At 39.7% G+C, this 27236-nt stretch overlaps 1 protein-coding gene across 6 annotated transcripts in view; it reads left to right on the plus strand.

Moving 5' to 3' along the window:
- The window catches only part of Stau2 (staufen double-stranded RNA binding protein 2), a 275907-nt gene that overhangs the window by 14672 nt on the left and 233999 nt on the right, over window positions 1-27236 (plus strand). For 3 of the 6 annotated variants that reach the window (XM_036177469.1, XM_036177468.1, XM_036177471.1), the window contains exon 3: window positions 20779-20909. The exons of the other annotated variants lie outside the window; for them this stretch is intronic. In XM_036177469.1, the coding sequence (XP_036033362.1) occupies window positions 20796-20909 (114 nt within the window). In that variant the 5' untranslated portion in view covers window positions 20779-20795. The remainder of the gene's footprint in view (window positions 1-20778; window positions 20910-27236) is intronic. 6 annotated transcript variants of the gene reach the window in all.

Here is a 27236-nt window from a genome sequence, read left to right on the forward strand (position 1 = left end):
AAGATGTGGAACTCTGAGCTTCTTCTCCAGTACCATGTCTGCCTGCATGCCATCATGTCCCACCATGATGATAATGGACTAAACCTCTGAAAATGAAAGCTGGCACCGATGAAATGTTTTCCTTTATAAGAGTTGCCATGGTTATGGAGTCTTTTCAGAGCAATAAGACCCTAAGTAAGATAGAAGTTGGTACCAGCTACTGGGGTATTGCTGTGATAGGCCTAACCATGCTTTTGTTTGGAGGAATGTGGACTTTGGGAGTTGGATTAGAAAAGCAGTTGAGCATTTCAAGTGGGGCTTAATGGGCCGTACTAGTAGGAACATGGAAGACATGCTGCTGAGGGTGTTTTGAACTATGAGGGCTTGGCTCAAGAGGTTTCAGAGGAGAAGAACGTTAGCATATGGCCTAGAGCTTGTTCTTATGATATTTTGGCAAAGAATGTGGCTGCTTTTGCCCTTGTCCAAAGAGTCTGCCTGAGGCTAAAGTAAAGAGTTTTGGATTAATTCCGTTGGCAGAGGAAATCTCAAAACAGCCTAGTTTAGAGTCTATCATGTGGTGATTAGTGGTCATTCTTACTTAGATCTATAATGAAAAGGAGCAAGCTGAGAAAGGAAAAATATAAAATGTACAATTTGAGGAGAAAAGGAGTACCACCAGAAAGTGGATCGGAACTAAATCGTGTGTTCAAGAGATAAACAGATTAAGAAATGGAATAAAAGGAGTGGCAACCTCAGGGTGAGACCCCCCAGCTAAGCTTTCAACTTGTGAAAATGAATTAATGAAAAGTGAAAAGGAATTTTAAAAAGCTTAGGGCCAGGTGTGGTGGTGTACACCTTTAATCCAGGCACTCAGAAGGCTGGCAGATCTCTGAGTTTGAGGCCAGCCTGATTTACAGACCAAGTTCCAGGACAGTCAAACTTAGGTAGTGAAGGAAACCATGGAAAACAGCTGGTGAGGATATTATTGAATAAGGGAGCCATGTTCATGTCCCAGCAAGCAGCAGAACGTGGCAGCTTCGGCCACATGGTTCTGGCTTTAGAGTCAAGGATAGAAGAAAGGCATTTTCTAACCTTCTCTCACGACTAAGGAAAGCTGCTGATGCCAGGCATATGTCAGGGGTGTACATGAATGAAGGCCTAGAGAAGCCATTGTGTGAAGCTGTGAAGGTGAAGCCTGGATTGCCTGGGAGACCCAAAGAAGTTAGAGATGCCAGTGTCATAGGATAACTGCTGAGGAGAGCTGCTAGTAGGAAGTGGAATCAGCCCAAGAGAAAAGTGTGTTAGAGTCAGCAAAGCTGAGAGGAGCTGGAGATCTGAGGGGCATTTTGACATCCTCCATATCTGACATGGAGATGCAGAGTTTGGAGTTTTCCTAGCTGATTTTCAGTCTTGCTTTGGTCCAGTATTTTCTCACTATGCTCCCTTCAGTTTTTGGAGTGGTAATGTATATCCTGTGCCATTATGTGTTGGAAGTATGTGATCTGTTTTTGATTTTGAGTTTGTTGGGGATTACAGTTAAGAGATTGTATGAATCTCAGAAGAGACTTGGATGTTGGACTTTTAAACATTGTTGAGACTGTGATAGACTGTGGGGACTTTTGAAGTTGGACTAATTCATTCTTTGATGCCAGTACTACATGGACACCAAAGCCAAGTAAGAGAAAACTGCAGACCAGTGTGTCCTATAGGTACAAATATACTCAGCAAACTTGTAGCATATTTAAAAGGATATCTCATGACCAAGTGAGAATTATCCCGGGAATGCAGGGGTGGTCCAGCATAAGTAAATAGAACAAAAAGAAACATCATTTGAGGGTTTTGATTTGCCAGAAAGCATTTGGCAAAGTCTAGCACCTGTTGACGAAACAAGATTAGCACGGATAAGGAAAGTCTGCAACATTTCCTCAACATTCATCATCTATGAAAACTCAAAGCTGACATCCAACTCCATCTTGGTTACTGTTCTATGCTGTGAAGAGACACCGTGACCATGGCAACTCTTATACAAGAAAACATTTAATCGCGGCTGGCTTACAGTTTCAGAGGTTGAGTCGTGGCAGGGAGCATGGCAGCAGAGGTAGGTGAGGTACTGGAGAATTAGCTCAGTGTTCTACATCTGGATTCCCAGGCAGCAGGAGGAGAGTCACCGGGTCTGGCTTGGGCTTTTGAAACCTCACCCCCCCCCCCAAGTGATACACTCCCTCCCAAAAGGCCACACCTCCTAATCCTTCTCAGGTAGCACCACTCCCTGATGGCTGAGCATTCAAATACATGAACCTATGGGGGGCATTTTTATTCAAAGCACTACAAGCTGCATAGTGAAAGACTGAAACTTTCCAGAAGCAAGAAGACAAGAGGATACTGCTTTTACCACTTTCAGTTACTTATAATGGAAACTATAGCAGGAACAGCTATAAAAGAAGCCCAGGTGCACTTGGAAGAAATAAAACCATATGCAGATGACAGGGATCCTTTGTATAGAAAACCTTTATGAATCTATGCACACTGAACTCACAGACTCACAGGAACCACAGCATGCATTTAGGTACATACAAACCATATAAAATGGTTCTGTTTCTGTATGTCAGCAATGGAAATCTCAGTTAAAAATTCGTTTATGAGCCAGTGAGATGGCTTGGCTGATAAGGGCACATGTTGCCAAATTCAATCTCTGGGAGCCACATGGTGGAAAGAAACAAGTGACTCCTTGAAGTCTTCACACATTTGCCATGGCACATGTGCTATCCCCCAACACTAAGTTAAAAAAAGTCTATTTGCAGTAATGCCTATAAAGGAGTAGACATCTTTATAAAGTTCTTGTACACTGAAAACTATGAAACATTGTTGCTAGAAATTAAACGTAGATGGGTAGAAAAACATACTGCATATGTGAATAGGAAGGCTTAGTAGGATTAAGATGACACTACTATCTTATGCAGCCTACTGATTCAGTATAATCTTTATTTGAACAATAATGAAATGCGAAGGTGATATTCAAACACATACAGTAAGAACAGGCTCAAATATCCTAACAGCATAGAAAAGAAACAAAGCTTAGGAGAACTCATACTTCCTGTTTGAAATTTTAGTACAGTAATCCAAACAAGATGATATTGGCAGTGAAGATGATTTATGGACCAATAGAATGAATTGAGAATATAGAAATAAACCAGAATGCAATTGATTTTTTTTTTTTTCTTTTTTGACAAGAATGCCAAGACTTCAGTGGGGAAGAATAAAGTCTTCAACAGATTATTCTGGGACAATTGAAAGTAATCCTTACTCATACACTGCACAAAGCTCAAAATGTATGTGTGTTCTAAATTTAAGAACTGGGTTGTGATGGTATTTGCCTGTCATTCTTGTTCCTCGGGATGGTGATGTGGATGTTTCAGGAGAGGATAGTTAAAGACCAATCTGAACACTGTAGTAAGTATGTGTGTCAAAAAGCTCTCTCCCTGGACCCCCAGAACTTTACACAACTCCACTAAGAAATGGGGGAAACTCTAAATAGTACTACAAGAAAGTATACAAATCACAAGATGCCCCTGAAAAAAGTACTTGACTGCGTATATGACCAGACAGATCCAAAGGCCTGTGAGATAGATACTACATGCACACTAGATAACTGGAATCACAAGACCAACAACAGCAAGTTTGCCAGGACTGGAAACATGGGAGCTTTCATATACTAGTGGGAGTTTTAAATGATGAACCTTTGTGGAAAAGTTGGAGAGTTCCTCAGACTAAAGCATAGAATTGTTGTGACCCAGTGATTTTCATCTAAATACATACCTGAGGGCATTAAAAACAGGTACTCAAATATTTACATTCGTAGTAGTTTTCAATAGATAGATGAGAGAAACATTAAATATCCATCGATGGGTAGATAAGCAAATTGTGGAGTGTCAGGAAATAGTACCTAGACATAAAAAAAAAAAATGTACTGTTATGTGTCATACTGTGGGTGAGTCTTTAAAATGTGTTAAAAGAATCAAACACAGAAAGTCACATATGCTATGATTCCTTGTATATGAAATATCCAGAATGGGTAATTCAAAGAGGCATAATAGAGATTGGTAGTTGCCAAGGGTCTAGAGCGGTGCTTCTCAACTTTCCTAATGCTGCAACCCTTTAATACAGTCCTCATGTTGTGGTGACCTCCAACATAAAGTTATTTTCAGTACTACCTCATAACTAATTTTGCTTCTGTTATGCACATATGCAGGATATGTGATCCCTGTAAAAGGGTAGTTTGACCTCTAAAGGGGTTGCAACCCACAGGTTGAGAAATCACTGGTCTAGAGTCAGTCCTGGGGAGCACCTAGCTGCCTAATGGGCATGGCGTTTCCTTTCAGAGAGAAAAGTGTTTGTGATTAGATGCAGCTAGCAGTTGTAAAGTGCTTTGACTTAGTAAATGGCAGTGTATTGCTTGCTTCTAGTAGATTAATTTGATGTTATCACTTCATTTCAAAATTCGAATGTTTGAAAAAAAAAAGATACAGTTCATAGCCAACATTAAAAAAATCCATTGACTAGGAAGAGTGATTGATTTTGTAGACAAAGGTATAAAAGTGCTGCTGTCAAGATATTCCAAATGTTTAAGAAAGAAGAGGAAAATGACATGAATGGGAAAAAAATAAAATATACACTGATGGAACTTCAAGCAACAAAGAGTGTAACACCAGAAGTTAAAATACTGAATAGTGTTGACAGTGAATAAGACACTAGAAGAAAAGAGTGAACTTGAATCTAGGGATTCTGAGTGTTGAGAATGGAGCATAGGCTGGAAAGACTTCAGCCACCACCACTGCCAACATCATGCTCATCACCACCAGCACGACAGGCATCAGTGAGCTGTGGGGAGAGAACAGATCACCCGAGACACCAATGGATTTGGGCCCAGGAGAAAGAAAACACAGAGTATTAGAAATGACTACATGTTTGCTGAAAACTGTAAACAGTGCTAAGAAAGAAGTCAGTGAGCCCAAAGTGAAAGGCATGTTAAAGGAGCCACACATAATAGCTGGAAAATAGTGACGCTGAGGCAGTCTTGACTGAGACAAATAGATGCATTCTGAGTTACTTCCCTACTCCCAGTGCACTGTGGTACTGGCAAACCCTCTGCCTTTAAGTTGTGTCTTCAGCACTGAACAAATGATAAAGATGAGAATGGATATGAGATGCTCATGGAAATGTCCAGCCAGAAGAGTGGAACAACATCTTTAAGGAGAGAGAAACACCTGTTAACTCAGCATTCTATTCTAACTGAAAATACTTTTCAAAAATAAGTGACTTTTAGTTGTAATTTAAAAAAAAAATTCTTGGGTTGAAATTTACCTACTAAAATCAATTCTGGTGACTTATTTTAACCTGTACAGTTCTGTGGCACTAGTTACATGCTTATTGTTCCACATCTGTTGCTGTCACTCATCTGCAGACATCTGTAATTTTCCCAAGCTGGAGCTGTAATTAAGTGCTAACTTCTCCCATTGCTCTCCTCTTGAGCCCCTGGCAATTGCCATTTTAGCTTCTGACTCTGCATCTGACTACTACCTTTATATAGATATAATTGGATAGATTTGTCCTTTTGTCAGTGGGTTAATTTAGTACAGTCTTTTCAGAGTTCATGGTATAATATGTAACAGAATTTTCTTACTTTTGAAAATTGAATAGGAAATACTCGTGTGTGTGTGTGTGTGTGTGTGTGTGTGTGTGTGTGTGTGTGTTGCTTGTCTTCATCCACTAATAGCTATTTGAGTCGTTTTTACCTTTTTACTAGTGTGAATCTGAGTGTATATGTTGTATGTATACACCACATTTTGTTTTTCCATTCATCGTTTGGTGAGCACTTGGCTTACTGCTCCTGCTTGTCAGTTGTAAATAATACTGCTATGAACATGACGCAGAAGCATTGAGTCCATCATTTGAACTCTTTTTGTGTATTTCCAGAAGTGAAATTGTCATATGGTAATTCTGCCATTAATGCTTTCAGGAATTGCTACATTATTTCCCATAGAGAATACACACAACACTGCATAAGAGTTCCAGTTTCCCCACCTTTTCATGAATACTGATTTTCCATTTTAAAAAGGACTAGTAGCCACTCTAACTGACACAGTGAGGTATCTCCTTGTGGTTTGGGTTTTTGTTTCTGATAGTGACATTTGTTGTGTATGCTGACCAGCTGTACATCATCTTTGGAGGACTGTCTGCTCTAGTCTTTGTTCATTTTTACAATTGGATTGATGAAAATTACATATCCTCGATATTAATCCTTTATTATGTATGTTATTAACAAAGATGTATTTTTATTAAAAATGTCTTAAAGTGCAATCTGAAGGAGTCCATTTTCAGCTGTCCAGCTCTATAAATAAAGTCATAAGGGAAATTCTTAGGTTAAAGGGAAAATATTAACACAAGGAAATTTGGGTCTTTGAAAAGAAATGATTAAATGGTTGGCAAACGCAAGACATTTAATTTTTAACCTTTTGTGGACAATGGACTAGGGCTTGCACTGTGGTCCAGTGAGTGATAAAGTGCTGGCTTATATTCAAGGCCTGGATTTACTAGCGTGGGGAGAGAAGAGATAATGAGTTAGGGCTAAAATGTTAGTGTATTGGGGGGTTTTTAACGTACACAGAAAGAGATTGATGTCAGTGGCATAAATACTGAAGAAAGGGAAAGGCAGCTATAGAATTGTTAATACACATACAAGGGTATAATGTTTATTATCATGAAAACAGATGTGGATGATGCTTGTGATCTCAGCACCTGGAGGCAGAGGCAGTCAGAGGCAGGCAGAGGAAGGGTTCTTTAAGTTCAAGGCTGACCTGGTCTATATATGAGGTTTCAGGCCATCAAGGGCTGCACAGTGAGACTTTGTCACAAAACCAAACCAAACCAAACCAGGGTTGGGAAGATGACTAGCTCAGTAAGTGCTTGCCATACAAACCCGAGGAAGGACCTGAATTCCCACTCCTCAGAACCCACATAAAAAGCTAGGCACAGTGGTGTGCGTGTATAATCTCCATTCTGGGAAGGAAGCAAGATTACTGGGGGCTTGCTAGACATGAGTCGAGTTAAATTGGTAAGCCCCAGTTAGTGAGAGGCCTTATCTCAAAAACTCAAGTTGGAGAGTGATAGACAAAGATACTCAACATTGTCATTGGTCCCCATATGCACATGCATGAACATGTGCCCCTGCAGAGATACAGACATGTGTGTTAAGTACCACCCGCAAAAATAATAAAAAGAGAGACACAGAGCAAAAGAATAGATAAATCTAACAACAATGGTACCTGTAATGGAAAGATGAAGGTAGGTTGGCTTGAAAATCAAAGACCCATGCATAGTATGTTTATAAGAAACTTCAAATACAGAGATAGATTAAACATACAGGAGTAGATGAGGACTGCCCTCTTGAAACAAGCTTTCTCACTCTAAAAGAAAGAAACCCACACAATTCATGAAAACAATAGTCCGTGGGACTTTGGACATCAGCTGGTAAAGATCTCTGATTCCTGAGAGATGAGAAACAGAAAAGTGTTATGGTTTGAATTTTCTCTCAGTTAATGTTTTGGATTAACTAATAATTATAATAATTACAATACAGTCCTGCAGCCACTCAGACCCAAGTAAGCACACAGAGGCTTATATTAATTGAAACTGCTCGGCCATTAGCTCAGGCTTCCTACTGACTAGCTCTTATACTTAAACTCAGCCCATTTCTGTCACTCTATATATGTCACCATGTTTTCTGTGGTTTACCTGTGTGCCATTACATGCTGCTCCCTGGACTGAAGGCTGGTGTTTACCGACTCAGCCTTCCTCTTCCCAGGATTCTCCTCTCTGCTTATCCTGCTTATACTTCCTGCCTGGCTACTGGCCAATCAGCATTTTATTTATCAACCAATCAGAGCAACACATTCACAGCATCCAGAGCGATACCCACAGCACTCTCCAGTGCAATAGTGATGAGAGCTGAGACCATTGAGAGGTGGTTGTTTCAGGAATGGGCTCACTATTGTGAGAGTGGGTTTGTGATAAGAGAGAATTTGGCCCACTTCTGTTCTCTTGTTGCTCAGCCCTCAGCATTGGTACTGGTGTTGCAACAAGAAAGCTGGCCTCCCAGCCCTGGAATTCCCAGACTTCAGAAGTACAAGGAAGCAGTCTGTGGTTTTGGTAAATTATCTCTTCTTGGTATTCTGCTATAGCAGTATGAAGTGAATAATGTACAGTGTGAGCAGTACAGTCGCTGTAGCCCTTCCAGGACAGGAGACCTAGATGTGGCACGGGACATACAACGAGAGGAGAGAGTCCGTTCTCCCTCACTTGACTTGATGCTGTTCTGGAGACAGCCAACAAAAACAAGACTTGAACAGACTACTTCTGTGCACTTAGCTACAGCCTAGAACAAAGCTCAGGAAGAGGTATAGGCATGAAAAATATCCAACACAGCAGGGTAAAATTCTGTGTATGTTGCTCAGTAAAAATTATGTATGCAAAGAGACTTAAAAATATAACCCGTAAGAAAGCAAATAATCAAAACACATACTTAGCTGACATAAAGTGATAGAATAAAATAGAGGACATTAAAACCAGTTATACGCTGGACAGGCTGGCTTATTTCTGTACTCTCAACCATTCTAGAAGACTGAGACATGAGGATACTTGAGTTTTAGGTCAGCTAACACTACACAGTAGGACCTAGTCACTGAAATAAAATTGTTTTGGAGAGGTAGCAGTGCTGCTCTTCCAGAGGACCCAGCTCCCACATCAGCTTCCCATAACTCTACAACTCCAGCTCCAGGGGGATCTGACACCTGTGGCCTTCAAGGGCACATGCACAGACATGCATATACAGTCATTCATAATTAAAATAATAAAAAACAAAGTAAATAAAATGGGTTGGGGACATAGCTAAGTTGTAGAGTGTTGTCTAGCATGTTTCAGACCATGGGTTCAGTACCTAGCCCTGCAGAAAGTAGAACAACATCTTCCCAAACAAACCAACTAACAAACCCCAATTGTACATACGTTTCTAAATGATCTTTTTTTTTTTTTTTTTTTCTTTTCTTTGTGTGCTGAGGACCAAACGCAGGGCCTTGTGCTTGCTAGGCAAGTGCTCTGACACTGAGCTAAATCCCCAACCCTTAAATGGTCTTATTAAATAAAAACCATGGAGCCAAATACAGAGATGAAAGCCTTAGAGAGGTCAGGGAAATAGGGAAAGCCACCAGCCAACCTTGTCTCACCAACTCCGCAGCTTCCAAAGAGAGTGACTGCCTGTCTACCCAAGCCTATAAGCCTTGCTGTTCTGCCATCTGATTTGTTCTCTGTCTAGCCACATCACTTTCTCTTCCTGGCCAGCTCTGTCACTTGCTGTTAGTATAGGCCTCTAGGTCTGTATGGTTGGTACTGGGATTAAAGGTGTGTGTTCTGGGATGAAACGCTTGGCTCTGTTCCTTAGTGTGGCCTTGAACACAGAAGATCTTGCCTAAGTAATAGGATTAAGGGTGTAAGCTAACACTGCCTGACTTCTTTGTTTGCTTATAATGGCTTGCTATTTCTTCTGATCTGCAGGCGAACTTTATTTATTAAAGCGCAAATAAAATATCACCACATTTCAGCACCAATAAAACATCACCATAACAAATAGTAAAGCAACTCCTGCTGAATTATTTGTTTTCTGTATGGAAGAACATGAAGGCAGTTTGTGATGGTTGACCTACATTGTCTACTTGATGAGATTTAGGATCATCATTAAAATGAATCGCTGGACAGATTATCTTGATTAGGTTAATTTTGGTGGGCTCATCGTTTCATGGACTTCATTATATTTGTAATGTAACATATAGTGTTGCTTATGTTTTCTGACTAATTATCTCTTTATATATAATCAGTAAACATGAATAAAATGTTCTTTTGAGAACAAAAAGATTATTTCACTTGGGGCTGGAGAGATAGAGCACTGGCTGTTGGTCCAGAGGTCCTGAGTTCAATTCCCAGCAAACACATGGTGGCTCACAACCATATGTAAAGATATCTGGCTTCTTCTGGCCTATGTACATAATAAATAAAATAAATCTTAAAAAAAGATTATTTCACTTGATTTCTTGATAATCATTAGTCAAGATTTAATGTTTCAACCTGTGGCTATCTCAATACCGATTATGATGATGTGCACTGTTTAACTCAGTATCCTTTTTTTTTTTTTTTGTTTCTTCAGACAAGGTTTATCTGTGTAACAGTCCTAGCTATCCTGGAATTCATAGGATCCTCCTGCCTCTGACTCCTGAGTGCTGGGATTAAAGGTGTGTGCCACCACCAATTTTTTTTGAGACAAGTTCTCTCTATGTAGCTAGCTCTGGCTCCATTTGTGCAGCTTACTCCGTAGTCCAGGCTAGCCTTAGACTCACAGAGATCTACCTGCTTATCTGCTTGACCCTGATTCCCATTGCTGGGATTAAAGGTTCGTGCCAATATGCCCAACTTAACTTAGTGTCTTAAACACGAGTTTGGAGTGTAGTTTTGCATTTAAAATTAAAAATGGAATGTGATTATTTTATTACTAGGCTCAGCAAGAGAAACTAAATGTGATTTAATTGGTTTTTGTTGAGACAGAGCCTTACTGTGTGCAGCAGGTTGCCTTGAACTTGCTGCAGCTGTCTTGCTGAATACTCAGCCATGGTTGTGTGCCATCAGGCCTGTCTGTGTGAGACTTGATAAAGCTGCATTGAAGCTTTTCATTTCAGCTGTCAGGTGCTGATGGTAGGCTAGCCTCAGCCAGCAAAGCTACTGATTACCTCTAAGAGCAGGAACCCTGAAGCATGAGATCTTTGCTTTTTACTCTAAAATAAAGATCTTTCCATACTCAAAGTACTTCTTTTCTAGTAGAAGACACTTTTGCTTTGGCTTTGAGATACAGAGTTAAAAAGTGACTCAAGCCTGTACAAAAGACAAAGATTGTGTGTGTGTGTGTGTGTGTGTGTGTGCACGCGCGCGCACACACATAAACATGAAACAAAAAATTAGTAATATATAATTGAGTTTGGAGTTAGGAATTTTGCTGCTTGGTTGCCCCTATGAAATATTTTCCCTTTTGTTTTATGAGAAGTTGGAAGCATCTTGATAATGCATTGCAATTTAATTATTAAACTCATTTAAACTGTATTTTTTTTTTTTTTTTGTTTGATTTGTTTTTTTTTGAGACAGGATTTCTCTGTGTAGCTTTGTGCCTTTTCCTGGAACTCACTTGGTAGCCCAGGCTGGCCTTGAACTCACAGAGATCTGCCTGGCTCTGCCTCCCGAGTGCTGGGATTAAAGGCGTGCGCCACTACTGCCCGGCCTTCATTTAAACTGTAAAAACAAATTCGTCTGTTCTTGATAACTGTCTTCAGGAAACTTGGGATAGAAGTGAACTTCCTTAATCTGATAATGAAGAACAGTTTATATTTAGGAATATATGTATTTATATACAGATATGCATACAGTAACAGTTAGTGAAAAGAGGCCATGAATTTGCAGGAGAGCAGGGAGGGGCACACTGGAGGAAGGGAAGGGGAACACTATGATTATAATTTCAAAAGTAAGATTGAAAAAGGAAAAAAAGTTATTAGCTTAAGTTCTGTTTACTGGTGAAAAGTTGAACTCTTTAAAATAAATCAAGGCTGGGCTGGAGAGATGGCTCAGAGGTTAAGAGCACCTACTGCTCTTCTAGAGGTTCTGAGTTCAATTCCCAGCAACCACATGGTGGCTCACAACCATCTGTAATGAGATCTGGTGCCCTCTTCTGTATACATAATAAATAAATAAATCTTAAAAAAAAAAAAGAAATCAAGACTAAGACAAAGATATTCATGTTCACTAGTTCTGTGTATATTTTATTTGCATAATGGTTCTAGCCAGTGCAGTTGAGCAAGAGGAGGCAGTCAGCCTGGGAAAGAAGGGATACACTTGTCTTTGTGATCTAACTGCCTGTGTAGAAAGTCTGCCAGAGTTCTACTAAAGCAAATGAGTGAGTGTATTTGGGTTGCAGGATATAAGGACAATTTAAAAAACCCAGTCTTTTCTAAAGCATACTAATAGGGCTTCTAAAATGAAATAAAAAGAATGCTTTCAGGATTGTTAAACATGAAATAGCTGGGTTTGGGGTGCAATTCCAGCACATGGGTGGTGTAATCCCAGAACCTGTGAGGCAGAGACAGGAGGATCAGTACAAGTTTGAGGTCAGCCTGGTGTGTATAGTAAGTATCAGCCAAGAAAAACCAAAACTAAAAACAAAAAGGCCAAAACTTTCATTGTGATGTTTGAATCTAGGACAGTATGTGAGAGAAAATTGAGAACTTCTTGTTGCTGAGAGAAATGAGAGAGCACCCATATACACTGAGAAAGTTGGTCTTCACTGGCCACTGATTTCTTGTGAGTTGAATTTCTGTGAAATTGCCCTTGTTAAATCCATAACGTATTTGGCTGCTTTTTAGTTCTTGCTGTTCAGATTGTCACTGTGTACATCTTATTGAAGTCTCCCATCCTGTTCATCTTTGTGATACTGCCTTCTTAAACACAGGTACAATTGAAATTTTCCTTAACGGTGTACCTCTAAATACTATTAATATCTGTTGGCACCCTGTCCCAGTCACTGTTCTGTTGCTGTGAGGAGGCACCGTAACCATGGCAACGTATAAGAGCAGCATTTAATTGGGTGCTTCCTTACAGTTTCAGAAGGTTTGTCTGTGGCCCTCATGGCGGAAGCATGGAGGCAGACAGGCATGGTGCTAGAGCAGTAGTTGAGAGCTTATATTTTACTGGCCAGAGGGCAGCAGAAAGAGAGTGAGACTGGGCCAGGTGTGGCCTTTTGAAACCTAAAGCCCACTACCCTCAGTGACACACTTATCCAACAAGGTCACCCGCCTAGTCCTCCCCAGACAGCTCCACTAACATTCGAACATATCAGCCTGTGGTAGCCGTTCTTATTCCAACCGTCACACACCCATTTCTCCATGGCCTTGCCAGTACTTACGTGATCATTTAAAAGTATCTTAACAATGATGTATTATACATCTTAGCAATCTAGATGTAAGGATTTGGAAGTATTTTAACCATGAAGAAGTGATAAATTTTGAATATGTAGATAGATGTACTTTGCCTGGTTAAGCATTACACAGTGTGTAATTCACTCCCTTTCTATCGACTTTAAAGTTGATTTATATTCATTTTTTTTACTAAAATAGTACATTTTTATGTTGTTAGCTGTCAGTTTTTGCTTAGAGGCTCCTGGTTTTCTTGTCTAGAAATATGTTCTGTTGTTATAGGATTTCCACATATATTTAGTCAAAATGTCTTGTGCTTTTGTGGTATTTTTACATTTTGCATTTTAATTCTTTTGGAATTTATGTTTAATATGAAGTTACCGTTTTTCCTAGTGGATAGATATAAAGAAGTTCAGTACCTGAGTAGTCCATCAGTGGTTTTTGCTTGGACAGCCTTAAATGTAAGGCCCAATTTGAACATTAAGCTTCATTTTATTAACTCTGGACAGATAACCACATTTTCCCTAGAAGACCAAAATCTATGAGATGCAAATTACTTTGTCTTTGGATTTTAAAAATTGTTTGATTGATTTTTCTTTTTTCTTTTTCTTTTTTTTGTTTTTTGTTTTTTTGTTTTTCGAGACAGGGTTTTTCTGTGTCTTTCCTGGAACTCACTTGGTAGACCAGGCTGGCTTCGAACTCATAGAGATCCACCTGGCTCTGCCTCCCAAGTGCTGGGATTAAAGGTGTGTGCTACCACCACCCGGCTGAGATTGATTTTTCAAGACAGGGTTTCTTTGTATAGCAGTTCTAGCTGTTCTAGAAGTTGCTTTGTGGACCAGGCTAGCTTGGAACTTACAGAGATCGACCTGCCTGTGCCTCCCAAGTGCTGGGATTAAAGGCATATGCCACCACCGCCCAGCCTTAAAAATTGTTTTATTTTTTATTTTTGCCTTTAAAAGTTTTTTTTTCTTTACTTGCAAACTATGATGAGTTCCCTCAAATAGCAGAATAGGAAGCAGGAGTCTGGGAAGAGACAGACACTGCCTGTGTAGACGCTAGGGTAGAGGAAGTGTCTGCAGCAGGAGTAGGTGGACTGCTTCTTAGCAAAAGCTCTGATTGGCATGTAGTTTGTAGGCGGCTGCTACTGTGAGTTCTGAGTTAGGAAGCTTATGGTACTCTAGGGAGTTCTGGTTCCATCTCCTATTTCGAATCTCCCAATCCTTAAAATGCTTTTTTAACCTTTTATTTTATGTGCCTAGTTTTGCCTGTGCAGCAAGTGTGTGTAATGCTAGTGGGGGCCAGAAGAGGGCTTCGGATTCCCTGGGACTGAATTTATAGCCAGTTGTGAGCCATCTTGTGAGTGCTGGGAATTGAACCCTGGTCCTTTGGAAGAGCAGCCAGTGCTTTTAACCACCAAGTCATTTCTTCAGTCCATATTCATCCTTCGTTCTGCTCATGATTCCCTGATTTGTCTGGTGTGCTGGCATCAGACACGGCCATGGGCAAGTGCTCTATGCTGGACTGTGTGCACCCCGTCCCTTTTCTTCTCTTTCACTTTTTGAGCCCAGACCTCACTGTGTAGCTCAGTCTAAACATGAGCTTGTCCTTCAGCCTCGTCTTCCCAAGTGCTGCAGTTACAGATGGACAGCTCTATTGGGCTTTTACATGCTTTCACTTACCGCTTTGAAAAGCTTCAGCTGTCTTTTTCTTCTGACTTGGATGAAACCTTGTTTTCTTTAACTAATGGAATTACAGTCTTTTAAAACCCATCTTGCACATCCCCTGTGCCCCAGGAGTCTTGTAACAGCGTTGTCACAGTACCTTCCACACTGTGGTTTGTAGTGCTTGTGGATGGGTACTTGTTCGTTTATGAGACGTCTCTTTTGGAGACACATTTTGTCTATATGTTGAAAACGTTATCTTTTTAGTTTGAAGAGTTGAGATGCAGAAAGCTAAGGACATTTGAGAAAATATGCTATATCTAAAACGGTATATATATATATATTTGTTTGATATATATTTATTCTTGTAATATTTTATACATATGTTTTCTAAGTATTTTATCCAAGTTATGGTATGTTACATGTAAATTAATTTCATATCAATTAAGGTAGAACATTCTCTTATGCAGATAGGAGAAAGTAAGTAAGTATAATTTATACGATGGTTTGTTAATTTTCAACATCCTAATGAGCCAAGGGGGAAAATTGAAATTGAATATCAAAGGATACTCAGGGAATATATTTGTACAAGTATAATCAGTTCATATGACAGAACAGATTTAGAACGCATGCATTTAGAAAGCCATGAAAAATTTATAAAACTAATATAATAAATCATTTAATAAATGATTACAAATAAGTATTAGTGATAGATTGTTAATCAGTGTTAATAGTATTTTATGTCTTATGTACAACCATCAAATGAGAAAAAGCAGTTTAGTATATTTACTGGATGGAAAATAAGATTTTATTACTTTCTCAAAGTCACACATTGAGCAACTGATGTCTAAAATGGGCTTTTAACTGTATTATGTCAGTGGTTACCCAAATGGCAGAGTCTTATATTGTGAAATCTATTACTGTTAATTTTATTTAATTTAAAAGAGACTATTACTGCTCTAGCTACTCAAATCCCATGAAGCACATTTCAAACATAGTAGTAATAGCCTCTTTGAAATATATCCTAAGTGGGACATAGTGGTACACACCATTCTTTCTAGCACTTGGGTGGCAGAGGTAGGTGCATCTTCTTGAGTTCAAGTCCAGCCTGGTATATGTAGTGAATTCCAGGCCCGCCAGAGCTACATAGTGGGATACTGTCTCAAAACCAAACCAAACCAAACCAACAAAAATACAGTCTTTTTCTCCCTTCTTTGGGAATTTCATACAATGTATTTGTCATGTTTGTTCCCTGCCCCTCTCTTTAGCTCCCCCCGGATCCTCCCTTTTCTTCCCCTCTGACTCCACGTCTTGCCCTGTCCCCCTCTAAGAAGACATTAGCGGGGGTATTAGCATAACTTTCTTTCCGCTCCAGCCTCTCTTCTGCAGTGCTCAGTGAGCCTGCAGTGTAAGGGTTGTGTTGGAAACGGATTAGTGGGCAGGGGCACCCCGCAGTTAGCTAGCCTCTTCATTTTGGCCAGTTGTGGTTTTCTGTGGGAGCTACACTTACCTGGGGATATAAAATAAGAATATAGTTAGAAATTACACTGATTTAGGACGTGGCAATAGGTGGTTCTTCTGTAGGTTCCCAGTCTCAGGTAGGTGACTAAGTTTACAGTACCATGCCTGAATTCCCTCCAGTTGAGCAGGGCTTAAGTCCAATTAAGTGACTGTAGGTCACCCCCAGGTTCTCAGTCCCTTGTTTGCACCTTTCAGAATATCTTGCCCTCTCTCTGGTCGTTGCTGTGGCTCATAGGCATTTCAGCTGGATAGAACAATGGACTGCCCTTCTCCTTTGTCAGGTTGTGCTTCTCCTTCACTATTAGGAGAGCTAGTCCTCAGTGAGGAGGCTTCCGGGTCAGATCCAGATCAGTTCCTCTGAGTTCTGTGTCTGAGATTGTGCTTTTTCAGCAATAGGGTCTGGGACAGCACAGGGTTACAGCAACAGGCTGTATTGTTTGAGGGGTCTCTTGGACTCTCTTGACTAACAACTCGAAAGGAGGTTTCCATGCTTACCCTTGAGGGTTTTGTTAGGTAGTCGTTGGTTTTGGTGGGAGCCTTATCACCCTAAATGGTGAAACTTTAATTAAACTCTATGCATATATCTTATAAATATTATATATAATTTTAAGCAAACATAAAGTAATATGATTCCCTGTGGCCCCTTCAAGCATCCTTAGTGTTGTAGATCCCTCCTCTTCTCTTCATTTCCCTGCTTACCTCCTCTCCAGATAAGTCTCCTTCCCGTTATTTAGTGAGGATATGTTTAGTTTTTTGAAAATATATAGCTGCATATCATTGTACAGTAATTATACCTAAGTTTATCTGCCTCAGTCCTGCTTTTCCGCCCACTGCTAGGGATTGAAACTGTGCCAGTGAATTGACAGCCTAGCCATATGTCTCAACCTTTTTATACAGAGCTTTGTCATACAGTTTTGTAGCCACTTTATCAAATTTATTACTTTAACTCTGAGATCTGTGAGGTAGTTACTACTAGGAAGATTTCTTGAGTAAATAGAGGAACAGGCCCAGTGTGATGCATGTCTATACTCTCGGCACTAGGGAGCTGAAGTGGGAGAGTTAGGAATTTAGGACCAATTTGGGAAGTAGCAAGTTCATGCTTGGCTGTTCTACATACTGAGATCCTGCCCTAAACAAAAGAGATAAACTATTTACAGTTGTGAAAAAAATTATTAACTATAGGGCTGGAGAGATGGCTCAGTGGTTAAGAGCACTGACTGCTCTTCCAGAGGTCCTGAGTTTAATTCCCAGCAACCACATGGTGGCTCACAACCACCTGGAATGAGATCTGGTGCCCTCTTCTGGCCTACAAGGACACATGCAGACAGAACACTGTATGTATAATACATAAATAAATCTTAAAAAAATTATTAACTATAATTATTTTGTAATCTACTTACATACTTGTCCTAAACAAAAATGATAAACTATTTATAGTTGTGAAATAAATTAACTATAATTATTTTCTGATCTATCACTTTTAAGCATTTTGATTTTAGTTATGAAGATTTATCAAACAGGATCTTGCACCAAATTTGTCAAACATTGAGATATTTTATTGGACTTGTAATAATTTTATGAAGGAAAAGTCTAAATAAATGAAATAAAAGGTTTATGTCACATGTTACTACTTTGTACTTCCTGGAAAGAGTTTTGATCAAGTTTTATTACCAAAAAGGTTTGAATAAATAGAAATGATACTTAGAAATTACACTGGTGGTGGTAGTACACCCCCTTAATCCCAGCATATGGGGAGGCAGAGGCAGGCAGATCTCTGAGTGGAGGCCAACCTGGTCTACAGAGTGAGTTCCAGGACAGCCAGGACTACATAAAGAAACTTGTCATGCAAAACCAAAAAAAAAAAAAAGGAAAGAAAGAAAAGAAAAAAAATTACACAGTTAAATATTTTAATCTATAAAATGTTTACATTTTGACAGATATGCTTTTAATAATATTTTTTGCATTATAATGTAAGTTTGTAGTATTATAGAATGAAAATTGCATGTTTAATGTAAATACTATTTTGGATTAGGCAACATTTTACCATGCTAATGCTTTCTTATTTTTAAAATTTGATTTCTTTTTTATTGTCATTGTTTTATTTTTTTTGAGACAAGGTCTTGCTACATACATAGTCCAGGTTGGCCTTGAACTTATGATTCTCCTGCTATAACCTCTTGAGTATTGGGATTTTAGACATGCACCACCATATCTGCCTGCTTTTGCTTTTTAAAAATATTCAGTAAGCTGGTCTGTTTCTTACACTTGGATTATTTCATGCTGTGGTAACGAAGAACTAAAATTGATTATAGCATCAGATCATCAAATTTTCTGCAGTGAGCTGAATTGAAGATGTATTCTATAACGTGCTTTTGTGCATGATACATAGTGAATAATATTGAAGGCATATTTTTCCCAAACTGTTTTGACTCTCTTCCAAAATAGAAATGACTAGTTTTGTTTTAGTTTGTAAGACCCTTAGAATGATTTACTCAGAGCAGTCATTAGCGGTATCAACTCTACAATTTGCTTGCTTAGATTCTTCTTGTTGCCTGTGCTTTACTGAGTATTTATGTAGCTTCCTTAAGAAACTGTTTCTTAACCATAGTACTCATGATAAGGCATTATACCATCTTATGTGCCCACTAAGAACTTTACACATTTAAAAGAAAGTCTTGTTTTCTATAGTAAACCCTAGTATAAGTTTGTAGATGAAGTTCTTGAGTTGGTCTCTTTATGTATTCTCTATACACTATTACTGCTTCAGCAGAAAGTGATGTGCTTGCATGTTTTATGCTTAGATCTTGAAATTTTTTTGGCCTTGATAAATGGGAGATGAAATAAAAACTAAAAAAGTTACATGTGTCTATAGACAAGATAAAGAAAAACATAGGATAAAATAATTTACTCTGGTACTAAGAAGGCATTTTAAAACTGTAATAATAGCTCATATGTGCACTGTAGTAAGTCTTAGCATGCATTGAAAAATCTAGAAAAATGCTGGGCGTTGGTGGTGCACGCCTTTAATCCCAGCACTTGGGAGGCAGAGCCAGGTGGATCTCTGTGAGTTCGAGGCCAGCCTGGTCTACCAAGTGAGTTCCAGGAAAGGTGCAAAGCTATACAGAGAAACCCTGTCTCAAAAAACCAAAAAAGAAAAAAAAAAAAAAAAAAGAAAAGAAAATCTTAACCTTATAAGGTGTGTTATGAGTTAAGTAGACCCCTTTCCACTTTTCATCCTTCTGTTTATATTTATTTATTATTTTATTGTGACAGGGGCTGCCTGTGTTGCTCAGACTGGTTCTGAAGTCCTGGGCTCGAGACGCTCCCACTCAGTCTTCTGCATGGTTAGCACCACAGGCCTGTGCCACCTAGCAGCAGGATAGAATGCACACTTCATTTTATAGAAGGAACAGAGGGACAATGAGCTCCAGCCTATGACCTTGACGGTTAGGATAGAGTTTCTTAAGATACAAAAAGTGCAGACCACAATAGAAAAAGATTGCAGTCAGAACCAGTAGAGGTCCTTCATGGTGGCCGCAACATGAAATGGTTAGCTCAACTAGTGACTTAGGAATGACTCAGGAATGCAGAACATGTGCAGACACTTGTGGGAATTGTACATGAAACTAAGCTCTATGGCTGTCCTCCACACTTTAGGTTTGAAGCATAGGAAGGTTATTTGGCACAGCCATTCTGAGAGCCATTTGGCTCTTAAGAGATGTGTCAGTGTAGTGGTGGATAAAAACCTACTACAAGAGCACCGTGGGAACTCTGTATTTGGTAAAAGATAATACAGAAATCAATGCCAGTTAAAACCCCAACATACCAAAGAGTGAAGACAGTACTTGAAAAAACTGTATTTATTATAATGCTGTCAATGGGAATTAAAAGCCAAATATATCAAGACTACTTCCTTATGCCTACATGTCTATCTGCAAATATATTTACACTTATCTAGAAGAGTACATTCTAAATTTATCTTGGTAATCTTTGGAGAAGATTAAAGGAAGCTTATAAAAATTACGTACTATTAGTTTTTTTTTTTTTTTTTTTTTTTAAGAAAATAGTTATAACTATAAAATAGTACTCAGAGCAAATGTAGAAAATTGTTAACAGTTTTGGTGCTGGGTATGGTACTCATCCCTATGACCCAGCATTGATCCTCCTTATCTACATGCTGAGTTCGAGTGCAGACAAAATTTACCTTTGTAGTAATAAGAATCAAGAAACTTACCTAATGATGGTAAAAGTTTATTGAGAGAAAAGGAAAAGTTACAATAATATATTAAAAGCTATTTTATAATCTTTAAGTATGGTGGTGATATTATATGTATATAGAGAATAACTTAGATAAGAAAAAAATAAACCTTTGTTTATTGTTCAAGACTTGCTACATTACTCTTGCATGTGATAGAAGACATTACATGGTATAAAGTTTTTAATACAAAGTCATGAAAATAATTTAGCTGTACAGTCTGACTTTAAAAAGTCAACGCTAGTTTTTCTTCCATTTTTAAAAGTCATTCTTGACAAAAACTTTACAGCCTTTTTATTTACAGCTTCTCTCCACGATAAAATGGCAAACCCCAAAGAGAAAACTCCAATGTGTCTGGTAAATGAGTTAGCCCGTTTCCATAGCATCCAACCCCAGTATAAGCTTCTGAGTGAAAGCGGGCCTGCTCATTCGAAGGTAAGGTCATAAAGAGGCGGCGGACATGCTAACCGACTGTCAGACTCCATTGTCAGGTGTGCACTGTGCTCTATTTGGGGGTGTGTGTGGATGGCCTGAAGACACTTAATTAAGTCTTAAGCAAGTTGTATTGTGTTATGTTTTGTAAAGCTCTCAGATATAGTACCTCACAAGAAAACCTTGAAGCTGTAAGGTTTGTAACCTTTTGCAGTTGAAGGATCTCAGCTATAGAAATGTTAAGTGCCTTGCTTAGGAGTTCATAAATGCCAGCACCAGCACTTATGTATGGAGTATAGTGTTCTTCCTGGTAAATCAAGCTGGTAGAAGTTGGGTGGTCAGAGGGGGTACTGCAGCGCTTAAATACTGATATAGCTTTTCCAATGTGATGTTTAACTTTAAGGTTCATAGTTTAAAAAAGAAACTGAAAGTTGTGTGTACCAGTATTATTATCTGGGCATTTACTTACAATGATGTTCTTTTAAAACAAAGGCAGTTTATATTTGTAGCTAAATATGCATATATTTTACATATAAAACAAAGAAATATACAACTAGCACATCCATATTTGAGCTCTGTTCTTTTGGAAAACATTTCAGTTGTGCATGGTTTTCCCTGACAGATTTGAAATAGTGGGTGTTTTGATAGTCCTAGACTTTTGCACATAATATGGAAAGAGTTGGTTCTAGAATGAGTTGGTTAGTCTATAAAGCTGGTGGCAGTTGGGTTATTTGGATGTTTTCTATCTTCTACAAAACAAGGGAAATGGGCGATGTGACACTACAGTCTGTCGGGTCTGTTTGCTGTTAGCTTTTCTGAGGTGTTGAGAGCAGTATTGGAGTTCCCACCACCTCCCGATCTGTGTTAGCAGAGAAGGCAGTTGTCTTGTTCTGTCTGCCCAGCCATAGAGTCCAGCTCTTTCCTACCCATTCTGTTCTTAATCCTGCTAGATTGTTTACATTCTTCAGAATAGTTCATGGGATTTTCATGTCTCTTTGCTATCTACGGAATTACAGTATTAAAGCCTTCTTGCCTTGATTTTTTTTTGTCTTCCAGTCTGTCTCTGTCTCTGTCTTTCTTTCTCTGTGTCTCTCTCTCTCTTGTCATTCCAGCTTCACTTTCTCTGCCTTTTGCTTCTTCCGTTGCTTGTCTGTCAACAGTTTCTCCTTCCAGTGGATCATACCCATCAGCATACAGGCATGTTTTTAAGACACTTTTTCTGTCTTAAAAATAAGCTAACAGTATGTCTTCCTGGAGTTACTGTGATCTCTTTACTGTATCTCAGGACTCCAGGAGAAACCCATACTGGCTGTTTGTAGTTCCCTCCTGCCCAGGTCTGTTCCTCCCACCTCCACCAGTCAGAACCAGCCACTGAAGCCCAGCCGCTGCTACTCAGCGGGCTGCGGTACTGGGCAGGCTGTGGTACTGGGCAGGCTGTGGCCTAGACCTGTCAGCCGCACTGGGGATCGGGATCGGGAAGTGCGTTCACCTCCTTGTTGGCTCTCAGGACATGCTACCCTCTGCTTTTCCTGTTGTGCCACTGCCACATGGATATAGTTTTTACATTTTATTTATCTTTGTTTGTTTTTTTTTTGAGATGTCTTGCTGTATTCTAGTCCAAGCTCTCTCAGGCCCATTGTCCTCCTGCCTCATCCCTTATGGGCATGCTTGTACTATCTATCCTTCCTGACTCATTGGCCACATTTTAAAAATTGGATCCCCGCTCCCCCCCCCCCCCCCCCAGATCTCCTAGAGCATTTCAGTTTGTATAGTCTGTCCTCTCTTTAGTTTGTAGACCTGGTCTCTTCTTTCCTGACTGTACATCCTTGCCTAGTGCTTTTGGATGACATAAACATGCCGTGAGCTTTCACATTTATGTCTCTGTTAGCTTTCAGATTGGGACAAATGACTGGGGTACCTACTTAACACATCAAAGCAGACCTGGCTGCTAGGTTCTCCCAGCACCCCCAGGCCCTACCTGTTACAGGGCCCTCCTGGCTGGCATACCTTGCCTCCTACCCTACATTCTCCAGCTCAGGGGCTGGGCTGCCCTTCCTCCGGCTGCCCTTCCCTAATAATCCAGACAATTAGGTTACCTGACTTTTTCTTTTGGGCCACCTGGCTCCTGCACAGTGTTCCCTCTGCAGCGGTTTGAAAGAAAATGGCCCCCAAAGGGAGTGGCACTATTAGGAGGTGTGGCCTTGTCAGAGTAGGTGTGGTCTTGTTGGAGGAAGTGTGTCACTGTGCAGTGGGCTTTGAGGTCTCATATGTTCAAGCCATGCCCAGTATCTCAGTTCACTTCCTGTTGCCTTTGGATCAAGATGGAGAATCAGCTTTTCTCCAGCACCATGTCTACGAGCACACCACCATGTCTTGCCATGATGATAATGGACTGAACCTCTGAAACTGTAAATGAGCCATCCCAATTAAAGGCTTTCCTTTATAAGAGTTGCCGTGGTCATGGTGTCTCTTCACAGCAGTAGGTATCTTAACTAAGATACTCTCTTTCCTCTTCCCTTCCCTCTCCCCACCTCCTCTCATGGCTGAGGGTCATGTCCACTCTGGACTCCCCAGATGTCCCTGCCTCTGATTATGCTGTCCCATATAGCTATAATAAACTTTATCCTCCACTATACCTAGGAACTGTCATGTCCCTTGTTCTCTCTCTCTCTCTCTCTCTCTCTCTTTCTCTTTCATTCAGTCTCTAGCTCCGAGAGTCTTCCCTGTACTTTGGAATTGTGTGTCTGATTACTTGTTAGTTATCACTACCTAAATGACTACTAGAATTTTCAAACTAAGGGCATCCGAAATGGGTTCCTGATCTTGGTCATATGCTTTCCCTTTATTATTATTATTATTATTATTATTATTATTATCATTATTTTTAGTAATTTTAGTACTTTCATATATTTTATTTCATATATTTGTTTTGTCTCTTCTAGAATAATTTCTGAGGACAGGACTTTATTTTGATGTGGTTATTGCTCTTTCCAGTGCTTGGAATGGTACATGTATCAGTACTCAGTATTTGTGAAATGAGTGGATGCATAACAAGTTCATGAACAGTTGATGTAGTTCTTTGTTTAGATAGAAATGAGCTAGCTTTTCTCAAAGACAAAGTGGAAATGGGCTAATAACTTTTTCAAATGTAAATTTGAAAAGAGTGGATAAATGTAAATTACTGCCTAGAATCTAGAATCTAGCTTCCCTAAACAGACTTTAAGATAATGAGCAAACGGACTGGGGGTTTAGCTAAGTGAGTGTGCTTGACTAGCACATATAAGGTTGGGAGTTCAGTGCTCAGTACTATAAAAAGTAAAAACAAAACGAAAAATAATAAGGAAAATCTTTTTTAAGTACCGGGCAGTGGTGGTGCATGCCTTTAATCCCAGCACTCAGGAGGTGGAGGCAGGTGGCTCTCTGTGAGTTCCAGGCCAACCTGGTCTACAGATCAAGTTACAGGACAGGCTCCAAAGCTACATAAAGAAACCCTGTCTCGAAAAACCAAAACAAAACAAAACGAAAACAAAACAAAACAAAAAAAGCAACCCCTGTTGCTCAGGTTTTTTTCATTGTTCTAAGTTTATTAAGGAAGACAAATTTAAGGTAGAAAAATATTTGAAAATTTTATTATTGATCTTTTTAACATTTTAGAAAATATTGTTTTAAATGCATATTAAGAGTATGTGTTTGTTCCCTATTTTAATTATTAAAATCTTATTATTCCTTCCTTTTCCTTCACCTCTCCTTTCGTTCCTCCTCTTTTCCTCATGGCCCAGGCTGTCCTGACCTTGTGGGCCTCCTGTTTCAACCTGTGTTTGCTGATTACAGATGTGTGCTGCTACATCCAGCTAACCAGTCATCGCCATCCTTAAACCAAGGAAGTGTTTTAGGACTTTGCAGTTGCTATTTTGTAGTAGAATTTTTGATATTTGAATGTGACCCTTTTAAAATTTAAAAGCTCTGTAAACTAAAAGTAAAAACTGAGCCAGGCAGTGGTGGGGCACTCCTTTAATCCCAGCACTCAGGAGGCAGAGGCAGGCGGATCTCTGAGTTTGAGGCTAGCCTGGTCTACAGAGTGAGTTCCAGGACAGCCAGGGCTACATAGTGAAACTGTGCCTCCAAATACCAACAAGAAAAAAAAAAGGTAAAAACACTGTGAAGTGGAAAATAATTTTTATGTGTTCATACACAAATGTAGATTTGTAAAGTAAGGAGTGTTGGAATAATTCAGCATCTCCATTCAAACATAGAATAAAACTGATGCCTTTCCTTTTGTGATGGTTAGTGTTGACTGTCACCTCAGAAAAATCACCTGGGAGGCTGGCATCTAGGCACACTTGTAAGAGTTTGCTTTGTGTAGGGTAGCTCTGGCGATCCTGTTGATTAGGTTAACTGAAGTGGGGAGACCCACCCTATAGGGTTTGGGACCTGGACTACCAAAAATGAAAAATAGAAAACTAAAAAGGGAGGAGGCCAGTTGAGCACTAGCCTTCAGTCTGCTTCCTGCCCGGGTACCAGTCGCCTTAACCCCGCTGCAGGACTTCCTTACTGTGATGGCCTCTACTCTACAACTGCGAGCCCCAAACCTGTTCTTTCTTCAGTTTCTTTTGTCAGGGTATTTTACCAGCAAGAGGAAAAATAACCAGAACTTCTTTCATAGAAATAATCAAAGTTTTAAGTTTGTTTTTAAGACCTTGGCCGATAGTTGTGGGATCTAGCTTAGTGATGGTGTACTTATGTAGCATGTACAAAGCCCTGGATTTGAGCTCGAGCAGAAGAAAGGATCCTGCCTACATTTTTAGTTAGTCGGCAGTACAGATGTGTTTCCAGTCATTCACTGAAAGATCTCTAGGTCTCAAACTTACATTTCATGTGGTCACTCTCCTCAAAGCAGCTTGAGTTTAGCAGGAGTAGAAACACTGTGGTCAGGGCATGCTGACTGACTTGTGATGTCTTTTGGGTGTTAGAGTTAGTTCTGTGCTTACTGGAGGCTTGTGCATGTTTGGTTTTAGTTCAGGGTACTGCTGGTGTTATGGCAGTAGAAAAGAGCCAGATTACTCTAAACCCCACTGTCCATGTCCAGTAAAGGAAGCCTGGCTACCAAGAAACATTGCATGACTCTGATTTTCCCCGTGGTTCTTTTGTTTTGAAATCTTTGCATCCCTCTTCCTTGATGATTCCTAAACCTTGAAAGCAGGAGGCATGTCATATATGACCCTTTCAGAGAACTCTATAGTCTCTGTTCTCTTCATGTTGACCAGTTGTGGTCGGGCCTCTGTGTTAATCACCATCTATTTCAAAAAGAAGCTTCTTTTATGTGGGTTGAGCAAAATATGTAGCTATACTTATAAAGGTAAGAACTAAGGGGCAGCTTAATGCAATGTCCACCTTGTGGAATAGTAGTTAGATGCTCCTCTGGGGCCTGTGATCTAGTTAGCAACGGGTTTCTGTCCTATTTAAGTGTACCATGCAGGAGTGTTGAATTGTGGAACAGGCCTTAAATCCAGCCAGTAAGTGGCAGGTTGCCCACATAACATTCATGCCATTCTTGTACCAGTTTGTTATCTTACCAGGGCAGTCCTTATTGTAGCTTGTAGGGTTCATAGGTGGGTAAGATTGTTGATGACTTTTCTCCCCTAATAGTATGCAGAGGAACCTTCTAGCAGCATGAAATCTACCTACTAGGTATGAAGTTTCCAGGTTGCTACCAGCTTGATTTTTCCATGATCTTTGCCTCAAATGTGTTGTGTGGTCTTTAGCAATAGGGTCTTACCATCAGGTTCTGGAGGTAACCAAGGGCAGTGGCAATATTTTAGGGGGTGTCTGTGGACCCCACTGACTGAATTAAAAAAGAGATAACCCATCCCTGGCACTGGGATTTTTAATATAGCCTATCTGGAAGAGCCAGTATCCCCCATTATAGGATAACTCCATTAAAAATACTTTTATATAGACATATATAAAATACATAAAAGATGCATGTATTTTAGGATGCTTCTACAGCAGTAGGTTTCTGTGTGGCATTGTAGAGGTCTTTAGTGTTAGTTGTCCCTCCTTATACCCTCTCCAGCACCCTGCCCTCCCTCCCACCCCTGTCCCCTTAGCACTTACTCTTCCATTCTTCCTGTCTCCCCTTCATACCACCTTTGCTCTACCCCCTTTCTCTTAAAATGACCCCAGAGCTCCTTACTACTTTCCTGATTGGTTCTTCCAGTTCAAACACATATGTGAAAAGATTAAAAACAGCCAACCACATGAGAGGGAATGTTTGGCATCTGTCTTTCTGGATCTTGGTTATCTCACTCAGAGTGATTATGTCCATTTATT

This window comes from Onychomys torridus, chromosome 2 (assembly GCF_903995425.1).
Source record: "Onychomys torridus chromosome 2, mOncTor1.1, whole genome shotgun sequence".
Taxonomy (NCBI): Eukaryota; Metazoa; Chordata; class Mammalia; order Rodentia; family Cricetidae; genus Onychomys; species Onychomys torridus.